Source organism: Podarcis pityusensis (genome assembly GCF_964106645.2).
Source record: "Podarcis pityusensis genome assembly, contig: HAP1_SCAFFOLD_513, whole genome shotgun sequence".
Classification (NCBI taxonomy): Eukaryota; Metazoa; Chordata; class Lepidosauria; order Squamata; family Lacertidae; genus Podarcis; species Podarcis pityusensis.
In genome coordinates this window covers 11,912-32,337 of record NW_028293198.1, presented here as the reverse complement: position 1 = coordinate 32,337, position 20,426 = coordinate 11,912, and the positions used below count along the sequence as shown (strand labels likewise).

The 20,426-nt window shown below is 48.7% G+C and overlaps 2 protein-coding genes and 3 long non-coding RNA genes across 13 annotated transcripts; 3 read left to right on the top strand and 2 right to left on the bottom strand.

Annotated features, from left to right (window-relative positions):
* The first annotated feature begins 294 nt into the window (after positions 1-294).
* On the top strand, positions 295-8,688 carry LOC308469225 (extracellular fatty acid-binding protein-like). Its single transcript, XM_081024562.1, has 7 exons — positions 295-338; positions 1,299-1,487; positions 4,060-4,130; positions 5,351-5,461; positions 6,856-6,960; positions 7,068-7,087; positions 8,620-8,688. The coding sequence occupies exons 2-7, from the start codon at positions 1,411-1,413 to the stop codon at positions 8,623-8,625; spliced, it is 390 nt and encodes a 129-aa protein (XP_080880688.1). The 5' UTR covers positions 295-338; positions 1,299-1,410; the 3' UTR covers positions 8,626-8,688.
* A 3,048-nt stretch (positions 8,689-11,736) lies between these two features.
* Positions 11,737-13,783, bottom strand: LOC308469221. 8 transcript variants are annotated; one of them, XR_013982033.1, is made up of 6 exons: positions 13,636-13,779; positions 13,478-13,579; positions 13,336-13,442; positions 12,976-13,300; positions 12,662-12,768; positions 11,737-12,626 (listed from the first exon to the last, which is right to left on the bottom strand). It is a non-coding gene; the product is annotated as an uncharacterized lncRNA (long non-coding RNA). The 8 variants fall into 8 exon arrangements; XR_013982031.1 differs by lacking the exon at positions 13,478-13,579 and having other exon boundaries at positions 13,336-13,477; positions 13,636-13,783; XR_013982032.1 differs by having other exon boundaries at positions 13,336-13,579.
* On the top strand, positions 13,346-14,415 carry LOC308469224. Its single transcript, XR_013982042.1, has 3 exons — positions 13,346-13,450; positions 13,537-13,831; positions 14,076-14,415. It is a non-coding gene; the product is annotated as an uncharacterized lncRNA (long non-coding RNA).
* Positions 14,416-15,762: 1,347 nt separating this feature from the next.
* On the top strand, positions 15,763-17,679 carry LOC308469223. 2 transcript variants are annotated; one of them, XR_013982040.1, is made up of 4 exons: positions 15,763-16,066; positions 16,169-16,625; positions 17,071-17,109; positions 17,403-17,679. It is a non-coding gene; the product is annotated as an uncharacterized lncRNA (long non-coding RNA). The 2 variants fall into 2 exon arrangements; XR_013982041.1 differs by having other exon boundaries at positions 15,763-16,625.
* A 1,068-nt stretch (positions 17,680-18,747) lies between these two features.
* On the bottom strand, positions 18,748-19,914 carry RNF208 (ring finger protein 208; the record flags this gene model as incomplete). The annotated part of the gene is made up of 1 exon (XM_081024561.1): positions 18,748-19,914. The coding sequence occupies one exon, from the start codon at positions 19,912-19,914 to the stop codon at positions 18,796-18,798; it is 1,119 nt and encodes a 372-aa protein (XP_080880687.1). The 3' UTR covers positions 18,748-18,795.
* Between the last annotated feature and the right edge of the window lie 512 nt (positions 19,915-20,426).

Sequence of the window (20,426 nt, the reverse complement as noted above, 5' to 3'; positions counted from 1 at the left end):
CCTTCCTTCCATCCATCCATCTTCCTTCTTTCTCTCTTTCCCTCTTTCTCTTTCTTTCTTTCTTTCTTTCTTTCTCTCTCTCTGTCTCCTTCCTTCCTCCCTCCCTCCCTCCCTCCCTCCCTCCCTCCCTCCCTCCCTCCTTCCTTCCCTCTCTCTCTCTCCTTCCTTCCTTCCTTCCTTCCTTCCTTCCTTCCTCCCTCCCTCCCTCCCTCCTTCCTTCCTTCCTCCCTCCCTCCCTCCCTCCTTCCTTCCCTCCCTCCTTCCTTCCTTCCTTCCTTCCTTCCCTCCCTCCCTGTGGGGTCCATCCAGACCACCCCACTTCCTGTGGGTCCTCCAACGTCCATCTCTGCCCCCCAACTAGGCACTCTTTTGTCCCTCCCTTTCCTTCCTTCCTTCCTTCCTTCCTTCCTTCCTTCCTTCCTTCCTTCCTTCCCTCATGCTCCATCTAGACCACCCCGCTTCCTGTGGGGTCCATCCATTCTTTCTTTTTCTTTCTTTCTCTCTCTCCTTCCTTCCTTCCTTCCTTCCTCTCTCTCCTTCCTTCCTTCCTTCCTTCCTTCTTTCCTTCCTTCCCTCCTTCCTTCCCTCTCTCTCTCCTTCCTTCCTTCCTTCCTTCCATCCATCCATCTTCCTTCTTTCTCTCTCTTTCCCTCTTTCTCTTTCTTTCTTTCTTTCTTTTACTTTCTTTCTCTCCCTCCTTCCTTCCTTCCTTCCTTCCCTCCTTCCTTCCTTCCTTCCTCCCTCCCTCCTCCTTCCTTCCTTCCTCCCTCCCTCCTTCCTCCTTCCTTTCTTTCTTCCTTCCTTCCCTCCTTCCTTCCCCCCTCTCTCTCCTTCCTTCCTTCCTCCCTCCCTCCCTCCCTCCCTCCCTCTCTCCTTCCTTCCTTCCTTCCTTCCTTCCTTCCTTCCTTCCCTCCCTCCTCCCTCCCTCCTTCCTTCCTTCCTTCCCTCCCTCCTCCCTCCCTCCCTCCTTCCTTCCTCCCTCCCTCCCTCCCTCCTTCCTTCCTCCCTCCCTCCCTCCCTCTCTCCTTCCTTCCTTCCTTCCTTCCTTCCTTCCTCCCTCCCTCCCTCCCTCCCTCCTTCCTTCCTTCCTTCCCTCTCTCTCTCTCCTTCCTTCCCCCCTCTCTCCCTCCTCCCTCCCTTCCTCCCTCCCTCCCTCCCTCCCTCCTTCCTTCCTTCCTTCCCTCTCTCTCTCTCCTTCCTTCCTCCCTCCCTCCCTCCCTCCTTCCTTCCTCCCTCTCTCCTTCCTTCCTTCCTTCCTTCCTTCCTTCCTTCCTTTTTTCCATCCTTCCTTCATCCAGACCACCCCACTTCCTGTGGGTCCTCCAACGTCCCTCTCTGCCCCCCAACCAGGCCAAAGGAAGATGGGTGGCCTTGGCCCTCAGCTCCACCGACCCCGAAATCCTGAAGCACATGGAGAAGATGAAGATCGTCATGGTGGACGTCAGCTTTGAGGGAGACGATGTGGTGGTGGAGACCCGCATTCCCACGTAAGGGGGACAGGAAGTGGCTGGTTTCGGGCAGGAAGTGCCTGTTTGGGAGAGGAAGGGGCTGGTTTTGGGACAGGAAGTGGCTGGTTCGGGAGAGGAAGTGCCTGTTTGGGAAGAGGAAGTCCCTATTTTGGAACAGGATGGGGTGGAAGGGAGCAGGAGGGTCATCCGGACAGAGTTTTGGGACAGGAAGTGCCAGTTTGGGAGAGGAAGGGGCTGGTTTTGGGACAGGAAGTGGCTGGTTCGGGAGAGGAAGTGCCTGTTTGGGAAGAGGAAGTCCCTATTTTGGAACAGGATGGGGCGGAAGGGGGCAGGAGGGTCATCCAGAGTTTGGGGACAGGAAGTGCCTGGTTTGGGACAGGAAGTGGCTGGTTCGGGAGAGGAAGTGCTTGTTTGGGAAGAGGAAGTCCCTATTTTGGAACAGGACGGACTTGGGGGAGAGGAAGGGCCTGGTTTGGAAGAGGAAGTCACGGGTTTGGGAGAGGAAGTGCCTGGTTTGGGACAGGAAGTGCCTGTTTGGGAGAGGAAGTGAATTTTTGGGAGAGGAAGTGCCTGTTTGGGAGAGGAAGTGGCTGGTTTTGGGAGAGGAAGTGGCTGGTTGTGGGAGAGGAAGTGCCTGTTTGGGAGAGGAAGGGGCTGGTTTTGGGAGAGGAAGTGCCTGTTTGGGAGAGGAAGTGGCTGGTTTTGGGACAGGAAGTGCCTGTTTGGGAGAGGAAGTGCCTGTTTGGGAGAGGAAGTGGCTGGTTCGGGAGAGGACGTGCCTGTTTGGGAAGAGGAAGTCCCTATTTTGGAACAGGATGGGGCGGAAGGGGGCAGGAGGGTCATCCGGACGGACTTGGGGGAGAGGAAGGGCCTGGTTTGGGACAGGAAGTGCCTGTTTGGGAGAGGATGTGGCTGGTTTTGGGACAGGAAGTGCCTGTTTGGGAGAGGAAGTGGCTGGTTTTGGGACAGGAAGTGCCTGTTTGGGAGAGGAAGTGCCTGTTTGGGAGAGGAAGTGGCTGGTTCGGGAGAGGAAGTGCCTGTTTGGGAAGAGGAAGTCCCTATTTTGGAACAGGACGGACTTGGGGGAGAGGAAATGCCTGGTTTGGAAGAGGAAGTCACGGGTTTGGGAGAGGAAGTGGCTGGTTCGGGAGAGGAAGTGCCTATTTTGGAACAGGATGGGGCGGAAGGGGGCAGGAGGGTCATCCGGACGGACTTGGGGGAGAGGAAGGGCCTGGTTTGGGACAGGAAGTGCCTGTTTGGGAGAGGAAGTGGCTGGTTTTGGGACAGGAAGTGCCTGTTTGGGAGAGGAAGTGCCTGTTTGGGAGTGGAAGTGCCTGTTTGGGAGAGGAAGTACCTGGTTCGGGAGAGGAAGTCCCTATTTTGGGACAGGATGGGGCGGAAGGGGGCAGAAGGGTCATCCGGACGGACTTGGGGGAGAGGAAGGGCCTGGTTTGGGACAGGAAGTGCCTGTTTGGGAGAGGAAGTGGCTGGTTTTGGGAGAGGAAGTGGCTGGTTCGGGAGAGGAAGTGCCTGTTTGGGAGAGGAAGGGGCTGGTTTTGGGAGAGGAAGTGCCTGTTTGGGAGAGGAAGGGGCTGGTTTTGGGAGAGGAAGTGCCTGTTTGGGAGAGAAAGTGGCTGGTTCGGGAGAGGAAGTGCCTGTTTGGGAAGAGGAAGTCCCTATTTTGGAACAGGACGGACTTGGGGGAGAGGAAGGGCCTGGTTTGGAAGAGGAAGTCACGGGTTTGGGAGAGGAAGTGGCTGTTTGGGAGAGGAAGTACCTGTTTGGGAGAGGAAGTGGCTGGTTTTGGGACAGGAAGTGCCTGTTTGGGAGAGGAAGTGGCTGGTTTTGGGACAGGAAGTGCCTGTTTGGGAGAGGAAGTGCCTGTTTGGGAGAGGAAGTGGCTGGTTCGGCAGAGGAAGTCCCTATTTTGGAACAGGATGGGGCGGAAGGGGGCAGGAGGGTCATCCGGATGGACTTGGGGGAGAGGAAGGGCCTGGTTTGGGACAGGAAGTGCCTGTTTGGGACAGGAAGTGGCTGGTTTTGGGAGAGGAAGTGCCTGTTTGGGAGAGGAAGTGGCTGGTTTTGGGAGAGGAAGTGCCTGTTTGGGAGAGGAAGTGGCTGGTTCGGGAGAGGAAGTGCCTGTTTGGGAAGAGGAAGTCCCTGTTTTGGGATGGGGTGTCCCAGTTCTGGGACAGGAAGTTCCTATTTTGGAACAGGATGGGGCGGAAGGGGGCAGGAGGGTCATCCGGACAGAATTTGGGGACAGGAAGTGCCTGGTTTGGGACAGGAAGTCCCCCTTTTCACAGAAAGGGGGTGTCCTGATTTCCCCCAATAAATATATATATATTTCTTTTTCTCACCCCCTATTTCCTCCCGATAAATATATATATATTTATTTTTCTCGCCCCCCATAAATATATATATTTTCCTTTTTCTCGCCCTCAATTTCCCCCCGATAAATATATATATTTTCCTTTTTCTCGCCCCCGATTTCCCCCCGATAAATATATATATATTTCTTTTTCTCGCCCCCGATTTCCCCCAATAAATATATATATTTTCTTTTTCTCGCTCCCCCTTTTTCCGGCAGACCCCATGGCTGCAAATCCTTCAAGATGGTTTTCAAGAGAGGCGAAGACGGGAAATACTACCACAAATGCAGTTCGTATTTGGCGGTCCTGTTTATAATAAAAATATATTCTCAATTGATATAAATATTGTACATTATAATAACATCATTACCAATATATATTATAACAAATAGTATTACTATCATTAACATGCATACTTGTAATTTTAATATGAAAAACCGTATTTTTCATATAAATACTTGTATTTTTAATATGAATACTTGTCTTTTTAATATGAATCATCGTATTCATATTAAAATACGATTAATAAGAATAATCATATTTTAATATGAATACTTGTATTTTTAATATGAATCATCGTATTTTTAATATGAATCATCGTATTTTTAATATGAATCATCGTATTTTCAATATTAATCATATTTTAATATGAATAATCGTATTTTTATATGAATAATTGTATTTTTAATATGAAAAATTGTATTTTTAATATGAATAATTGTATTTTAATATGAAAAATCATATTTTAATATGAAAAATCATATTTTAATACGAAAAATCATATTTTTAATACGAAAAACCATACTTTTAATATGAATACTTGCCTTTTTAATATAAATTATCGTATTTTTAATATGAATACTTGTATTTTTAATATGAATAATCGTATTTTCAATATTAATCATATTTTAATATGAATAATCCTATTTGTATTATGAATAATCCTATTTTTAATCTGAATAATCCAATTTTTGATATAAAAATCCTTTTTTTAATATGAACAATCCTATTTTAATATGAATTATCCAATTTTCAATATTCATAATCCTATTTTTAATACGAATAATCCTATTTTTAATACGAATAATCCTATTTTTAATCTGAATAATCCTATTTTTAATCTGAATAATCCTATTTTTAACGTGAATCCGAGTATTTTTAACATGAACAATCGCCTTTTTAGTATGAAAAACCATACTCATATTTTCAATATCACTAATCGTATTTTTAATACGAATAATCCTATTTTTTAAATATGAATAATCCTATTTTTAATATGAATAACTGTATTTTTAATATGAATAATCCTATTATGAATATGAATAATCCTCTTTGTAGTATGAAGCACCCTATTTTTAATAGGAATAATCACATTGTTAATATTAATATTTGTATTTTTAATATCAATAATCCTATTTTTAACATGAATAATCCTATTTTTCATACGCTGGGGGAAGCCAGCATATTATTATTATTATTATTATTATTATTGGCCTTTCCTTCCTCCAGAATTCGGAGAGCATAAAGTGGAGGTCATAGAGACGGACGGCCAGACGTACGCCATCGTCGACTTGATCACCAGCCGGGATGGACAGACCTACCAGACCTCCACGCTCTATGGTATTATTATTATTATTATTATTATTATTATTATTATTATTATTAAGCCCAGGAAAGAGAGGCTATTATTATTATTATTATTATTATTTCATTTATACCCATCCTCTGCTTCCCTTGCAAAATACTGCTATTATTATTATTTCATTTATTATTATTATCATTATTATTATTAAGCCCAGGAAAGAGAGGCTATTATTATTATTATTATTATTATTATTATTATTAAGCCCAGGAAAGAGAGGCTATTATTATTATTATTATTATTATTATTATTATTATTATTTCATTTATACCCATCCTCTGCTTCCCTTGCAAAATACTGCTATTATTATTATTTCCTTTATTATTATTATTATTATTATTATTATTATTAATAATTCTTCTTCTTCTTCTTCTTCTATAACACTATCAAGGCCTACTACTACTACTACTACTACTACTAATATTATTATTATTAATAACACTATCAAGGCCTACTACTATTGCTACTCCTCCTCCTCCTATTATTATTAATAACACTATCAAGGCCTACTACTACTACTACTACTACTACTAATATTATTATTATTAATAACACTATCAAGGCCTACTACTATTGCTACTCCTCCTCCTCCTATTATTATTAATAACACTATCAAGGCCTACTACTACTACTACTACTACTACTAATATTATTATTATTAATAACACTATCAAGGCCTACTACTATTACTACTACTAATATTATTATTATTAATAACACTATCAAGGCCTACTACTACTAATATTATTATTATTAATAACACTATCAAGGCCTACCACTCTTGCTACTCCTCCTCCCCCTATTATTATTAATACACTATCAAGGCCTACTACTACTACTACTACTACTACTAATATTATTATTAATAACACTATCAAGGCCCACTACTCTTGCTACTTCTCCTCCTCCTATTATTATTATTAATAACGCTATCAAGGCCTACTACTACTACTATTACTAATATTATTATTACTACTATTAATAATTATTATTCATATACTACTACTACTACTATTATTATTATTAATAACACTATCAAGGCCTACTACTATTACTATTACTAATATCATTATTACTACTATTAATAATTATTATTCATATACTACTACTACTACTAATATTATTATTATTAATAACACTATCAAGGCCTACTACTACTACTACTAATATTATTATTATTATTAATAACACCATCAAGGCCTACTACTATTACTATTACTAATATTATTATTACTACTATTAATAATTATTATTCATATACTACTACTACTACTAATATTATTATTATTAATAACACTATCAAGGCCTACTACTCTTACTATTACTAATATTATTATTACTACTATTAGTAATTATTATTCATATTTCCCAGTCCGCAACGCCGAATCCCAGCCAATCGGCTTGCTGGAGGACTTCCAGCAACGCAGCGAAAACCGAGGATTCACTTCCGAGCAAATCAAGATCTTCCCCAAGGAAGGTGAGTCGGTCCTCCAAGAAGGTCCTCCAAGACGGTCCTCCAAGGCGGGACCTCGGAGGGTCATCCATCCCATAATAACCGCCTTTCTCCTCTCTCTCTCCCCGCAGTGGCCTGCCAGGACGAAGCGGTGAGTATTCCCAAATTTGGGTCTATCTTGATGGACATTTCCCACTTTGGGAAATGTCAGGTCTGTCTGGATGGACATTGCCCAGTTTGGGAAATCTCAGGGCTAGCTTGGTGGAGAACCTCTCAGGTCGATCTTGATGGACATTTCCCATGGTTGAGAAATCTCAGGTCTATCTTGTTGGACATTTCCCCCTTTGGGAAATCTCAGGTCTGTCTGGATGGACATTGCCCAGTTTGGGAAATCTCAGGTCTGTCTGGATGGACATTTCCCATGGTGGAGAAATCTCAGGTCTATAGCTTGATGGAGGACATCTCGGGGCTTTTTGGATGGACATTTCCCATTTGGGGAAATCTCAGGTCTATCTTGATAGACATTTCCCGTTTGGGGAAATCTCAGGTCTGTCTTGATGGATAATTCCCAGGGTGCAGAAATCTCAGGTCTATCTTGATGGACATCTTCCAGGTCTATCTGGATGGACATTTCCCATTTTGGGAAATCTCAGGTCTATCTTGGTGGGTATTTCCCAGGTTTATATTGATGGACATCTCCCATGGTGGAGAAATCTCACGTCTATCTGGATGGACATTTCCCATTTTGGGAAATCTCAGGTCTATCTTGGTGGACATTGCCCATTTTGGGAAATCTCAGGTCTATCTGGATGGACATCTCCCATTTTGGGAAATCTCAGGTCTATCTTGGTGGACATTTCCCATTTTGGGAAATCTCACGTCTATCTTGATGGACATTTCCCAAGTCTACCTTGATGGACATTTCCCAAGTCTAATTGATGGCCATTTCCCATTTTGGGAAATCTCAGGTCTATCTTGATGGACATTTCCGAAGTCTATGTTTTGGACATTTCCCAAGTCTACCTTGATGGACATTTCCCATTTTGGGAAATCTCAGCTCTACCTTGATGGACATTTCCCATTTTGGGAAATCTCAGCTCTACCTTGATGGACATTTCCCATTTTGGGAAATCTCAGCTCTACCTTGATGGACATTTCCCAAGTCTACCTTGATATCCCTCAAGATATCTTGATGGACATTTCCCAAGTCTATGGATGGATGGATATCAAGTCTACCTTGATGGACATTTCCCAAGTCTACCTTGATGGAGATTTCCCAGGTCCACCTTGATGGACATTTCCCAGGTCTATCTTGATGGACATTTCCCAGGTCCACCTTGATGGACATTTCCCAGGTCTACCTTGATGGACATTTCCCAAGTCTACCTTGATATCCCTCAAGATATCTTGATGGACATTTCCCAAGTCTACCTTGATGGACATTTCCCAAGTCTACCTTGATGGACATTTCCCAGGTCCACCTTGATGGACATTTCCCAGGTCCACCTTGATGGACATTTCCCAGGTCTACCTTGATGGACATTTCCCAAGTCTAGATGGACAGTTCCCAGGTCTATCTTGATGGACATTTCCCAAGTCTGCATTTTGGACATTTCCCAAGTCTATATTGATGGACATTTCCCAAGCTTGGAATCCTCACCTTCTCTTCTCCTTCTCTTCTAGGAATGAGAAGAACATCTCTATGGTCCTTTGATGTCACTTCCTCCTAATAAATAGATTCAGAAACAGCAACTTCCTGTCTTTGGTCTCTTTTGTATTATTATTATTATTATTATTATTATTATTATTATTATTATTATTTTATTATTATTACCCATCCTCTGATCCCCTTATAAAATGCTATTATTATTATTATTATTATTATTATTATATTATTATTATTATTATTATTATTATTATTATTATTACCCATCCTCTGATCCCCTTATAAAATGCTATTATTATTATTATTATTATTATTATTATTATTATCTTAGAAGGAAAGATCATTTTGAGGAATCTCATGAGCTTTTAGTCAATAATAATAATAATAATAATAATAATAATAATAATAATAATAATAATTTCAGATATAACCATCTGGTCCCCTTATAAAATGCTGCTATTATTATTATTATTATTATTATTATTATTATCATCATCTTAGAAGGAAAGATCATTTTGAGGAATCTCATGAGCTTTTAGTCATTATTAATAATGATAATGATTATCAGTGATAGTGATTGATTATCAATCCAATAATGGTGATGATGATGATGATAATAATAATAATAATAATAATAATAATAATAGCATTTATAACCATCTGGCCCCCTTATAAAATTCTGCTACTATTATTATCTATTATTATTATTATTATTATTATTATTATTATTATTTCTACCAATCCTCTGGTCCCCTTATAAAATATTGATCCAGCCCTGTGTGATTGGTTCTCGAACCAGCCCCTCCTTATTGATTATCAATCCTCCAGCCCTAGATTATTGATTATCGATCCAATACATTATTTAAATATTGAGTGATTGATTTGGCCCCACTTTATTGATTATCAACCCAGACCTGCGTGATTGATTATCAATCCAATAAATCATTTAAATATTGAGTGATTGATCTGGCCCCGTGTTATTGATTATCAACCCAGACCTGTGTTATTGGTTATCATTTCAACCCCATGTGATTGGTTATCAATCCATCCCCATGTTATTGATGATCGATCCAGCCCTGTGTGATTGATTATCAATCCAATAAATCATTTAAATATTGAGTGATTGATCTGGCCCCGTGTTATTGATTATCAACCCAGCCCCGTGTTATTGGTTATCAATCCATCCCCGTGTGATTGATGATCAATCCAGCCCTGTGTTATTGATGATCGATCCAGCCCTGTGTTATTGATGATCGATCCAGCCCTGTGTAATTGATTATCGATCCAATAAATCATTTAAAGCCTTAGTGACTGATCTGGCCCCATGTTATTAATTATCAATCCAGCCCTGTGATTGATTATCGATCCAGCCGTGTGTGATTGATTATCGATCCATGCCCGTGTGATTATCAATCCAAACCCATATTATTGATTATCAACCCAGCCCTGTGTTATTGGTTATCAATCCAAGCCCATGTGATTGGTTATCAATCCATCCCCGTGTGATTGGTTATCAATCCATCCCCGTGTGACTGATTATCAATCCAGCCCTGTGTTATTGGTTATCAATCCATCCCCGTTTGATTGATTATCAACCCAGCCCTGTGTTATTGGTTATCAATCCAGCCCTGTGTGATTGATTATCAATCCAATAAATCATTTAAATATTGAGTGATTGATCTGGCCCCGTGTTATTGATTATCAACCCAGCCCCGTGTTATTGGTTATCAATCCAATCCCATGTGATTGGTTATCAATCCATCCCCATGTTATTGATTATCAACCCAGACCTGCGTGATTGATTATCAATCCAATAAATCATTTAAATATTGAGTGATTGATCTAGCCCCGTGTGATTGATTATCAAGCCAGCCCTGTGTTATTGATGATCGATCCAGCCCTGTGTGATTGATTATCAATCCAATAAATCATTTAAATATTGAGTGATTGATCTGGCCCCGTGTTATTGATTATCAACCCAGCCCCGTGTTATTGGTTATCAATCCATCCCCGTGTGATTATCAATCCAGCCCTGTGTTATTGGTTATCAATCCAACCCCATGTGATTATCAACTCAGCCCCGTGTTATTGATTATCAATCCAAGCCCATGTGATTGGTTATCAATCCATCCCCATGTGATTGGTTATCAATCCATCCCCGTGTGATTGATTATCAATCCAGCCCTGTGTTATTGATGATCGATCCAGCCCTGTGTGATTGATTATCGATCCAATAAATCATTTAAAGCCTTAGTGACTGATCTGGCCCCATGTTATTAATTATCAATCCAGCCCTGTGATTGATTATCGATCCAGCCGTGTGTGATTGATTATCGATCCATGCCCGTGTGATTATCAATCCAAACCCATATTATTGATTATCAATCCAGCCCTGTGTTATTGGTTATCAATCCAAGCCCATGTGATTGGTTATCAATCCATCCCCGTGTGATTGATTATCAAGCCAGCCCTGTGTTATTGGTTATCAATCCAACCCCATGTTATTGATTATCAACCCAGCCCTGTGTTATTGGTTATCAATCCATCCCAGTGTGATTGATTATCAATCCAGCCCTGTGTTATTGGTTATCAATCCATCCCCGTGTGATTGATTATCAAGCCAGCCCTGTGTTATTGGTTATCAATCCATCCCCGTGTGATTGATTATCAATCCAGCCCTGTGATATTGGTTATCAATCCATCCCCGTGTGATTGATTATCAATCCAGCCCTGTGTTATTGATGATCGATCCAGCCCTGTGTGATTGATTATCAATCCAATAAATCATTTAAATATTGAGTGATTGATCTGGCCCCGTGTTATTGATTATCAACCCAGCCCCGTGTTATTGGTTATCAATCCATCCCCGTGTGATTGATTATCAACCGAGCCCTGTGTTATTGATGATCGATCCAGCCCTGTGTGATTGATTATCAATCCAATAAATCATTTAAATATTGAGTGATTGATCTGGCCCCGTGTGATTGATTATCAACCCAGCCCTGTGTTATTGGTTATCAATCCAATCCCATGTGATTGGTTATCAATCCATCCCCATGTTATTATCAATCCAACCCCATGTTATTGATTATCAATCCAGCCCTGCGTTATTGATTATCGATCCAGTCCCAGGAATATATATATATATATCTCTTTATTGAGGGCATTCGCAAGAACGGGAACAAGTTGGGTCCAAGATGGCGTCCTAGAGGGGCTTCTATGGGGCGGGTCGGTCTGGATGACCATTGGGGGTCCCACTCGGTGTCCGAATCCTAGATTGTCCCCGCCTGGAGATGTTGAACCCGGGCTTGGAGGGCAAGCAAAGCTTGATGGGAAATGGGGGGGCTGAGGAATCCTAGAAGGGTCAGGCTGGAGGACCGGGAGGGGTCCCTTCCCTCTCTATGATCCCCGAATGTGCCGGATGTCCTAGAGATGTCCCTTCCCTCTCTATGGTCCCCTGATAACTGGGCTGGAGGTCCTAGAGAGGTCCCTTGTCTCTCTATGATCCTTTGCAAGGGGGTCAGGCTGGAGGACCTGGAGGGGTCACTTCCCTCTGATCACTGGAGGTCCTAGAGAGGTCCCTTCCCTCTCTATGATCCCCTCTTATGGTGCTGGATGTCCTAGAGAAGTCCCTTCCCTCTCTATGGTCCTTTGCAAGGGGGTCGGGCTGGATGACCCTCAGGGCTTCCCTTCTGGCTCAACCCTTCTAGGATTCCTGGCCTCCCGTCTCTATGGTCCCCCCATAACCTCTTGCCAGGTGGTCTGGCTGGAGGACCTGGAGGGGTCCCTTCCCTCTCTATGGTCCCCTCAGAACCGCCTGGATGTCCTAGAGAGGTCCCTTCCCTCTCTATGATCCTTTGCAAGGGGGTCAGGCTGGAGGACCTGGAGGGGTCCCTTCCCTCTCTATGGTCCCCTCAGAACCGCCTGGATGTCCTAGAGAGGTCCCTTCTCTCTCTATGATCCTTGACCTGGAGGGGTCCCGTCCCTCTCTATGATCCTTTGCAAAGTGGTCAGGCTGGAGGACCTGGAGGGGTCCCTTCTCTCTCTATGATCCTTGACCTGGAGGAGTCCCTTCCCTCTCTATGATCCCCTCAGAACCACTTGGATGTCCTAGAGAGGTCCCTTCTCTCTCTATGGTCCTTTGCAAGGGGGTCAGGCTGGAGGACCTGGAGGGGTCCCTTCTCTCTCTATGATCCTTGACCTGGAGGAGTCCCTTCCCTCTCTATGATCCCCTCAGAACCACTTGGATGTCCTAGAGAGGTCCCTTCTCTCTCTATGATCCTTGACCTGGAGGGATCCCTTCCCTCTCTATGATCCCCTCAGAACCACTTGGATGTCCTACAGAGGTCCCTTCTCTCTCTATGATCCTTGACCTGGAGGGGTCCCTTCCCTCTCTATGATCCCCTCAGAACCACTTGGATGTCCTAGAGAGGTCCCTTCTCTCTCTATGATCCTTGACCTGGAGGGGTCCCTTCCCTCTCTATGATCCCCTCAGAACCACTTGGATGTCCTAGAGAGGTCCCTTCCCTCTCTATGATCCCCTCAGAACCACTTGGATGTCCTAGAGAGGTCCCTTCTCTCTCTATGATCCTTGACCTGGAGGGGTCCCTTCCCTCTCTATGATCCCCTCAGAACCACTTGGATGTCCTAGAGAGGTCCCTTCCCTCTCTATGATCCCCTCAGAACCACTTGGATGTCCTAGAGAGGTTCCTTCTCTCTCTATGATCCTTGACCTGGAGGGGTCCCTTCCCTCTCTATGATCCTTTGCAAGGAGGTCAGGCTGGATGACCTGGAGGGGTCCCTTCCCTCTCTATGATCCCCTCAGAACCACTTGGATGTCCTAGAGAGGTCCCTTCTCTCTCTATGATCCTTGACCTGGAGGGGTCCCTTCCCTCTCTATGATCCCCTCAGAACCACTTGGATGTCCTAGAGAGGTCCCTTCCCTCTCTATGATCCCCTCAGAACCACTTGGATGTCCTAGAGAGGTCCCTTCTCTCTCTATGGTCCTTTGCAAGGGGGTCAGGCTGGAGGACCTGGAGGGGTCCCTTCCCTCTCTATGATCCTTTGCAAGCTCCGCCCCTTTGCCCCCCCGAAATGTGGCCCCAGGGAATCATCCAATCAGGGAGCGCCATTGGGCGGAGCCAGGAAATCCTCCAATGACAGAGTCTTATTGGGTGGTTACCCCTAAACTGCCCGGCAACAGAGCCCTGAAATCGTCCAATGACAAGAGTCTTGTTGGGCGGAGCCTGGAAATGATCCAATGATAGAGCCCCGTTGGGCGACGTCCGTAAACTGCCCGGCAACAGAGCCCGGAAATCATCCAATGACAGAGTCCGGTGAGATGGTGCTGGGAAATCGTCCAATCACAGAGTCCCGTTGAGCAGGGCCCAGAATCCGCCCGGCAACAGAGCCCTGAAACCGTCCAATGACAGAGTCCGGTCAGACGGTGCTGGGAAATCGTCCAATGACGGAGTCCTGTTGGCAGCGAAGGGAAACCGCCCGGCGACAGAGCCCTGAAATCGTCCAATGACAGAGCCAGGTTGGGGGATTGACTGTAAACTGCCCGGCGACAGAGCCCTGAAATCGTCCAATGACAGAGCCAGGTTGGGGGATTGACTGTAAACTGCCCGGCGACAGAGCCCTGAAACCGTCCAATGACAGAGCCAGGTTGGGGGATGGACTGTAAACTGCCCGGCGACAGAGCCCTGAAATCATCCAATGACAGAGCCAGGTTCGTGATTGACTGTAAACTGCCCGGCGACAGAGCCCTGAAACCGTCCAATGACAAGAGTCCGGTCAGACGGCGCTGGGAAATCGTCCAATGACAGAGTCCGGTTCGTGATTGACTGTAAACCGCCCGGCGACAGAGCCCTGAAATCGTCCAATGACAGAGCCAGGATGGGGGATTGACTGTAAACTGCCCGGCGACAAAGCCCTGAAATCGTCCAATGACAGAGCCAGGTTGGGGGATTGACTGTAAACTGCCCGGCGACAGAGCCCTGAAATCGTCCAATGACAGAGCCAGGTTGGGGGATTGACTGTAAACTGCCCGGCGACAGAGCCCGGAAATCATCCAATGACAGAGCCAGGTTGGGCAATCGCCTGTAAACTGCCCGGCGACAGAGCCCTGAAACCGTCCAATGACAGAGCCAGGTTGGGGGATTGAGTGTAAACTGCCCGGCGACAGAGCCCTGAAATCATCCAATGACAGAGTCCGGTCAGACGGCGCTGGGAAATCGTCCAATGACGGAGTCCGGTTGGTAGCGAGCGAAAACCGCCCGGCGACAGAGCCCTGAAACCGTCCAATGACAGAGCCAGCTTGGGGGATTGACTGTAAACTGCCCGGCGACAGAGCCCAGAAGTCGCCCAATGACAAGAGTCTTGTTGGGCGGAGCCTGGAAATCATCCAATCAGGGAGCCCCGTTGGGCGACGTCCGTAAAACTGCCCGGCAACAGAGCCCCGAAATTGTCCAATGACAGAGTCCCGTTGAGCAGGGCCCAGAATCCGCCCGGCAACAGAGCCCTGAAATCATCCAATGACAGAGCCAGGTTGGGGGATTGACTGTAAACTGCCCGGCGACAGAGCCCTGAAATCATCCAATGACAGAGTCCGGTCAGACGGCGCTGGGAAATCGTCCAATGACAGAGCCAGGTTCGTGATTGACTGTAAACCGCCTGGCGACAGAGCCCTGAAACCGTCCAATGGCAGAGCCAGGTTGGGGGATTGACTGTAAACTGCCCGGCGACAGAGCCCTGAAATCGTCCAATGGCAGAGCCAGGTTGGGGGATTGACTGTAAACCGCCCGGCGACAGAGCCCTGAAATCGTCCAATGACAGAGCCAGGTTGGGGGATTGACTGTAAACTGCCCGGCGACAGAGCCCTGAAATCGTCCAATGACAGAGTCCGGTCAGACGGTGCTGGGAAATCGTCCAATGACAGAGTCCGGTTCGTGATTGACTGTAAACCGCCCGGCGACAGAGCCCTGAAACCGTCCAATGACAGAGTCCGGTCAGACGGCGCTGGGAAATCGTCCAATGACAGAGTCCGGTTCGTGATTGACTGTAAACCGCCCGGCGACAGAGCCCTGAAACCGTCCAATGACAGAGTCCGGTCAGACGGCGCTGGGAAATCGTCCAATGACAGAGCCAGGTTTGTGATTGACTGTAAACCGCCCGGCGACAGAGCCCTGAAATCGTCCAATGACAGAGCCAGGTTGGGGGATTGACTGTAAACTGCCCGGCGACAGAGCCCTGAAATCGTCCAATGGCAGAGCCAGGTTGGGGGATTGACTGTAAACCGCCCGGCGACAGAGCCCAGAAATCATCCAATGACAGAGCCAGGTTGGGCAATCGCCTGTAAACCGCCCGGCGACAGAGCCCTGAAACCGTCCAATGACAGAGCCAGGTTGGGGGATGGACTGTAAACTGCCCGGCGACAGAGCCCTGAAATCATCCAATGACAGAGTCCGGTCAGACGGCGCTGGGAAATCGTCCAATGACGGAGTCCGGTTGGTAGCGAGCGAAAACCGCCCGGCGACAGAGCCCTGAAACCGTCCAATGACAGAGCCAGCTTGGGGGATTGACTGTAAACTGCCCGGCGACAGAGCCCTGAAATCGTCCAATGACGGGAATTCGTCCCTGAAATGGTCAGGATGCGGGAAAGGCGACGGGTTGCGGGTTCGAGTCACGTGACGGGCTGGTAGGTCCCAGGTCCCGGGTTCGAGTCACGTGACGGCGCAGGACATCGGACGGGTTGCGGGTTCGAGTCATGTGATTGGCTTGTAGGTCCCGGGTCCCGGGTTCGAGTCACATGACGGCGCAGGACATCGGACGGGTTGCGGGTTCGAGTCATGTGACGGGCTGGTAGGTCCCGGGTTCGAGGGACCGAGGGACGGAAGCCCTGCTTCATCCGGCGCCGGGTTCGATTCGACGGAGTCGAGTTGGGCGACGGGTTCGAATCACCTGACGGCGCAGGGCTGCCGGATCGCGGGTTCAAGTCACATGACGGTGCGACGGGTCGCGGGTTCGAATCCCGTGAGGGGGGATTGGACAGCTCCCATGTCCCGGGTTCAAGACCCTCGACAAAATGGAGGACGGCAAATGGGCGAAATGCGACGGGTCCCGGGTTCGAGACACACGACGGGCTTACAGGCTCCCGGTTCCTGGGTTCCGGGTTCGAATCACATGACGGGCTCCCGGGTTCGAGTCCCACTCCGGCTTCCCATGTCCCGGGTTCGAGTCCCATGACGGCCTCCCGGCTCCGGGTTCGAATCCCACTCCCTCTTCCCGGGTCCGAGTCACATGACGGCGCATGACGAAATTCGATGGGTCCCGGGTTCAAGACACAAGACGGGCTTACTGCCTCCCAGGTTCCGGGTTCGAATCGCATGACGGGCTCCCATGTCCCGGGTTCGAGTCCCACTCCGGCTTCCCATGTCCCGGGTTCGAATCCCACGACGGGGTTCCAGGCTCCGGGTTCAAATCACATGACAGGGCTCTGGGTTCAAGTCCCATGACGGCCTCCCGGACTCTGGCTCCGAATCCCATTCCTGGCTCCTGGGTCTCGGGTTCAAATCAAAGGACCGGCTCCCAGGTCCTTGGTTCCAGGTTCGAATCACATGATGTTCTTCCTGGCTCCGGGTTCGAATCGACCCGGCGACCCGGGTTCAAGACACATGACGGGCTCCTGGGCTCTGGCTCCAAGTCCCATGACAGGGCTTTGGGTTCAAGTTACATGACGGGCTTCTGGGCTCCGGGTTCAAATCCCATGACAGGGCTCCGAGTTCAAGTCCCATTCCAGGCTCCCAATCCCACTCCGGGTTCCTGGGTCTCGGGTTCAAATCAAAGGACCGGCTCCCAGGTCCTTGGTTCAAGTTCCATGACAGGCTCCTGTGTCCGGTGTCCCGGGTTCAAGTCACATGACGGCCTCCCGGGCTCCAGGTTCAAATCCCACTCCGGGCTCCCGGGTTCGAATCACATGATGTTCTTCCTGGCTCTGGGTTCGAATCAACCCGGCGACCCGGGTTCAAGACACAGGACGGGCTCCTGGGCTCTGGCTCCAAGTCCCATGACAGGGCTCTGGGTTCAAGTCCCATGAATGGCTCCGAGTTCAAGTCCCACTCCGGGTTCCCAGGACAGGGTCACATGACGGGGTCCCGGGCCACTCCGTCCTCCCGGCTCCGGGTTCGAGTCCCACTCCGGCTTCCCGGGTCTCGGGTTCAAATCAAAGGACCGGCTCCCAGGTCCTGGGTTCAAGTCCCATGACAGGGCTCTGGGATAGAATCACATGACGGGGTCCCGGGCCACCCGTCCTCCTGGCTCCGGGTTCAAATCACATGACAGGGCTCCGGTTTCAAGTCACATGACGGGCTACTGGGCTCCGGGTTCAAATCCCATGAAGGGCTCCGAGTTCAAGTCCCATTCCAGGCTCCGAATCCCACTCCGGGTTCCTGGGTCTCGGGTTCAAATCAAAGGTCCTTGGTTCAAGTCCCAGGACAGCGTCACATGACGGGGTCCCGGGCCACTCCGTCCTCCCGGCTCCGGGTTCGAGTCCCACTCCGTCCTCCCGGCTCCGGGTTCGAGTCCCACTCCGGCTTCCTGGGTCTCGGGTTCAAATCAAAGGACCGGCTCCCAGGTCCTGGGTTCAAGTCCCATGACAGTGTCCCGGGCTCCAGGTTCGAATCACATGATGTTCTTCCTGGCTCTGGGTTCGAATCAAGACACATGACGGGCTCCTGGGCTCCGGCTCCCGTGTCCTGGGTTCGAATCACATGACAGGGTTCCAGGCTCCGAGTTCAAATCCCATGACAGGGCTCCGGGTTCAATTCACATGACGGCCTCCCGGGCTCCGGGTTCTAATCCCAGGAAGGGTTCCGAGTTCAAGTCACATGACGGTCTTCTGGGCTCTGGGTTCAAGTCACATGACGGCCTCCCGGACTCTGGGTTCGAATCCCACTCCGGGTTGCTGGGTCTCGGGTTCAAATCACATGATGGGCTTCTGGGCTCTGGCTCCAAGTCCCATGACAGGGCTCTGGGTTCAAGTCCCATGACGGCCCATTCCAGGCTCCGAATCCCACTCTGGGTTCCTGGGTCTCGGGTTCAAATCAAAGGACCGGCTCCCAGGTCCTGGGTTCAAGTCCCAGGACAGGGTCACATGACGGGGTCCCGGCTCCGGGTTCGACTCCCCCTCCGGGTCACATGACGACGCAGGCCCCCACCGGGTTCCTCACCCGGCAGTTGCAGGCCGCCCCGCAATACTGCCGGAAGCTCTGGTAGCAGCCTCTCTCCGATTCGCCGGGGCCCCAGGGCGGCGGGTTGCGATTGGCCGGCTCGGCCTGGGGGAGGCGGGCCAGGAGGCGGGTGTTGACGGCCAGGGCGGCCAATCCGTAGTCGGTGAAGAGGACGGTTTCCCGTTGGCAGGAGGGGCAGGAAATGAACTTGTACTTGGGACACGATTGGTAGAGGATCTGCAGACATTCCTCACAGACCGAGTGGAGGCAGGAGAGGAGGCGGGGCCTCTTGTGGGCGGAGTTGTAGGCGTGGCCGCAGGTGGGGCACTCTAGGGATTCGCCGGGAGGACTGGCGGGGAGGGCGTACTGGTTGGCGATGACTTCCGCCCCGGTCGCCGGGTAGAAAACGGGGGGCGGCGGGGGCGGGTTCGAGTCGAGGGGCTTGGCCACGCCCTCGTTGGCGATGACCTCGTGGCCGGGGGGGAACTTCCTGCGGAGCTCGGGGAGCTTCCTGTTGGGGAGGAGGTCGCTGGGGGGGAACTTCCTGTTGGGGAGGACGTCGTGGGCCTCGTTGAACTTCCTGTTGGCCTCGTTGAAGTTCCTGTTGGCGAGGAGGTCGCCGGGGGGGAACTTCCTGTTGGCCTCGTTGAAGTTCCTGTTGGCGAGGACGTCATTGCCAGGGGGGAACTTCCTGTTGGCCTCGTTGAAGTTCCTGTTGGCGAGGAGGTCGCTGGGGGGGAACTTCCTGTTGGGGAGGACGTCGCTGGGGGGGAACTTCCTGTTGGGAAGGATGTCGTTGGGGAGGACGTCATTGGGGGGGAACTTCCTGTCGGCGAAGGCGTCGCTGGGGGGGAACTTCCTGTTGGCCTCGTTGAAGTTCCTGTTGGCGAGGAGGTTGCTGGGGGGGAACTTCCTGTTGGGAAGGATGTCGTTGGGGAGGACGTCGCTGGGGGGGAACTTCCTGTCGGCGAAGGCGTCGTTGGGGGGGAACTTCCTGCCGGCAAGGAGGTCGTGGTTGGGGAACTTCCTGCCGACCTCGCTGAACTTCCTGTTGGGCCCCGGAGGCCCCTTGAGGCAGGACATGAGGAGGGCGGTCACCTGGCTAACGTCGGGAGGCGGGGCAGGAAGAGGAAGCGGGGGGGCGGGCTTTGAGGCGGGCCCGGGGACGCATCCTCCTGGGAAGGAAGGGATGATGGCGGCCGGAGGACCTGGGGGAGAGAGAGAGAGAGAGAGGGGCTAGAGAGGCGATTCGGAGTCGGGGCCCGAGGTGGCGTAGAGTTCTGGGAGGCTAGAGGGGGTTTTCCAGGAAGCTGGTTCCGTTTCCTGTTTCGAAGAGCGTGTGTTTCCACAGAGGTCTAGAATCCTAGAGTGGACCTTTTTTTTCTCTTTTTCTCTTTCTTTCTTTTTACAATATGCATTTCCGTAGAGTTCTAGGATCCTAGAGGGGATTTTTTTTTTCATGCAAATAATTTTTTTTTAAAACGATATTTATTTCCATAGAGTTCTATAATCCTAGAGGGGATTTTAGGAAAGTTGACCCCCCCTTTTTTTTACAACATGCATTTCCATAGAGTTCTAGAATCCTAGAGTGGACC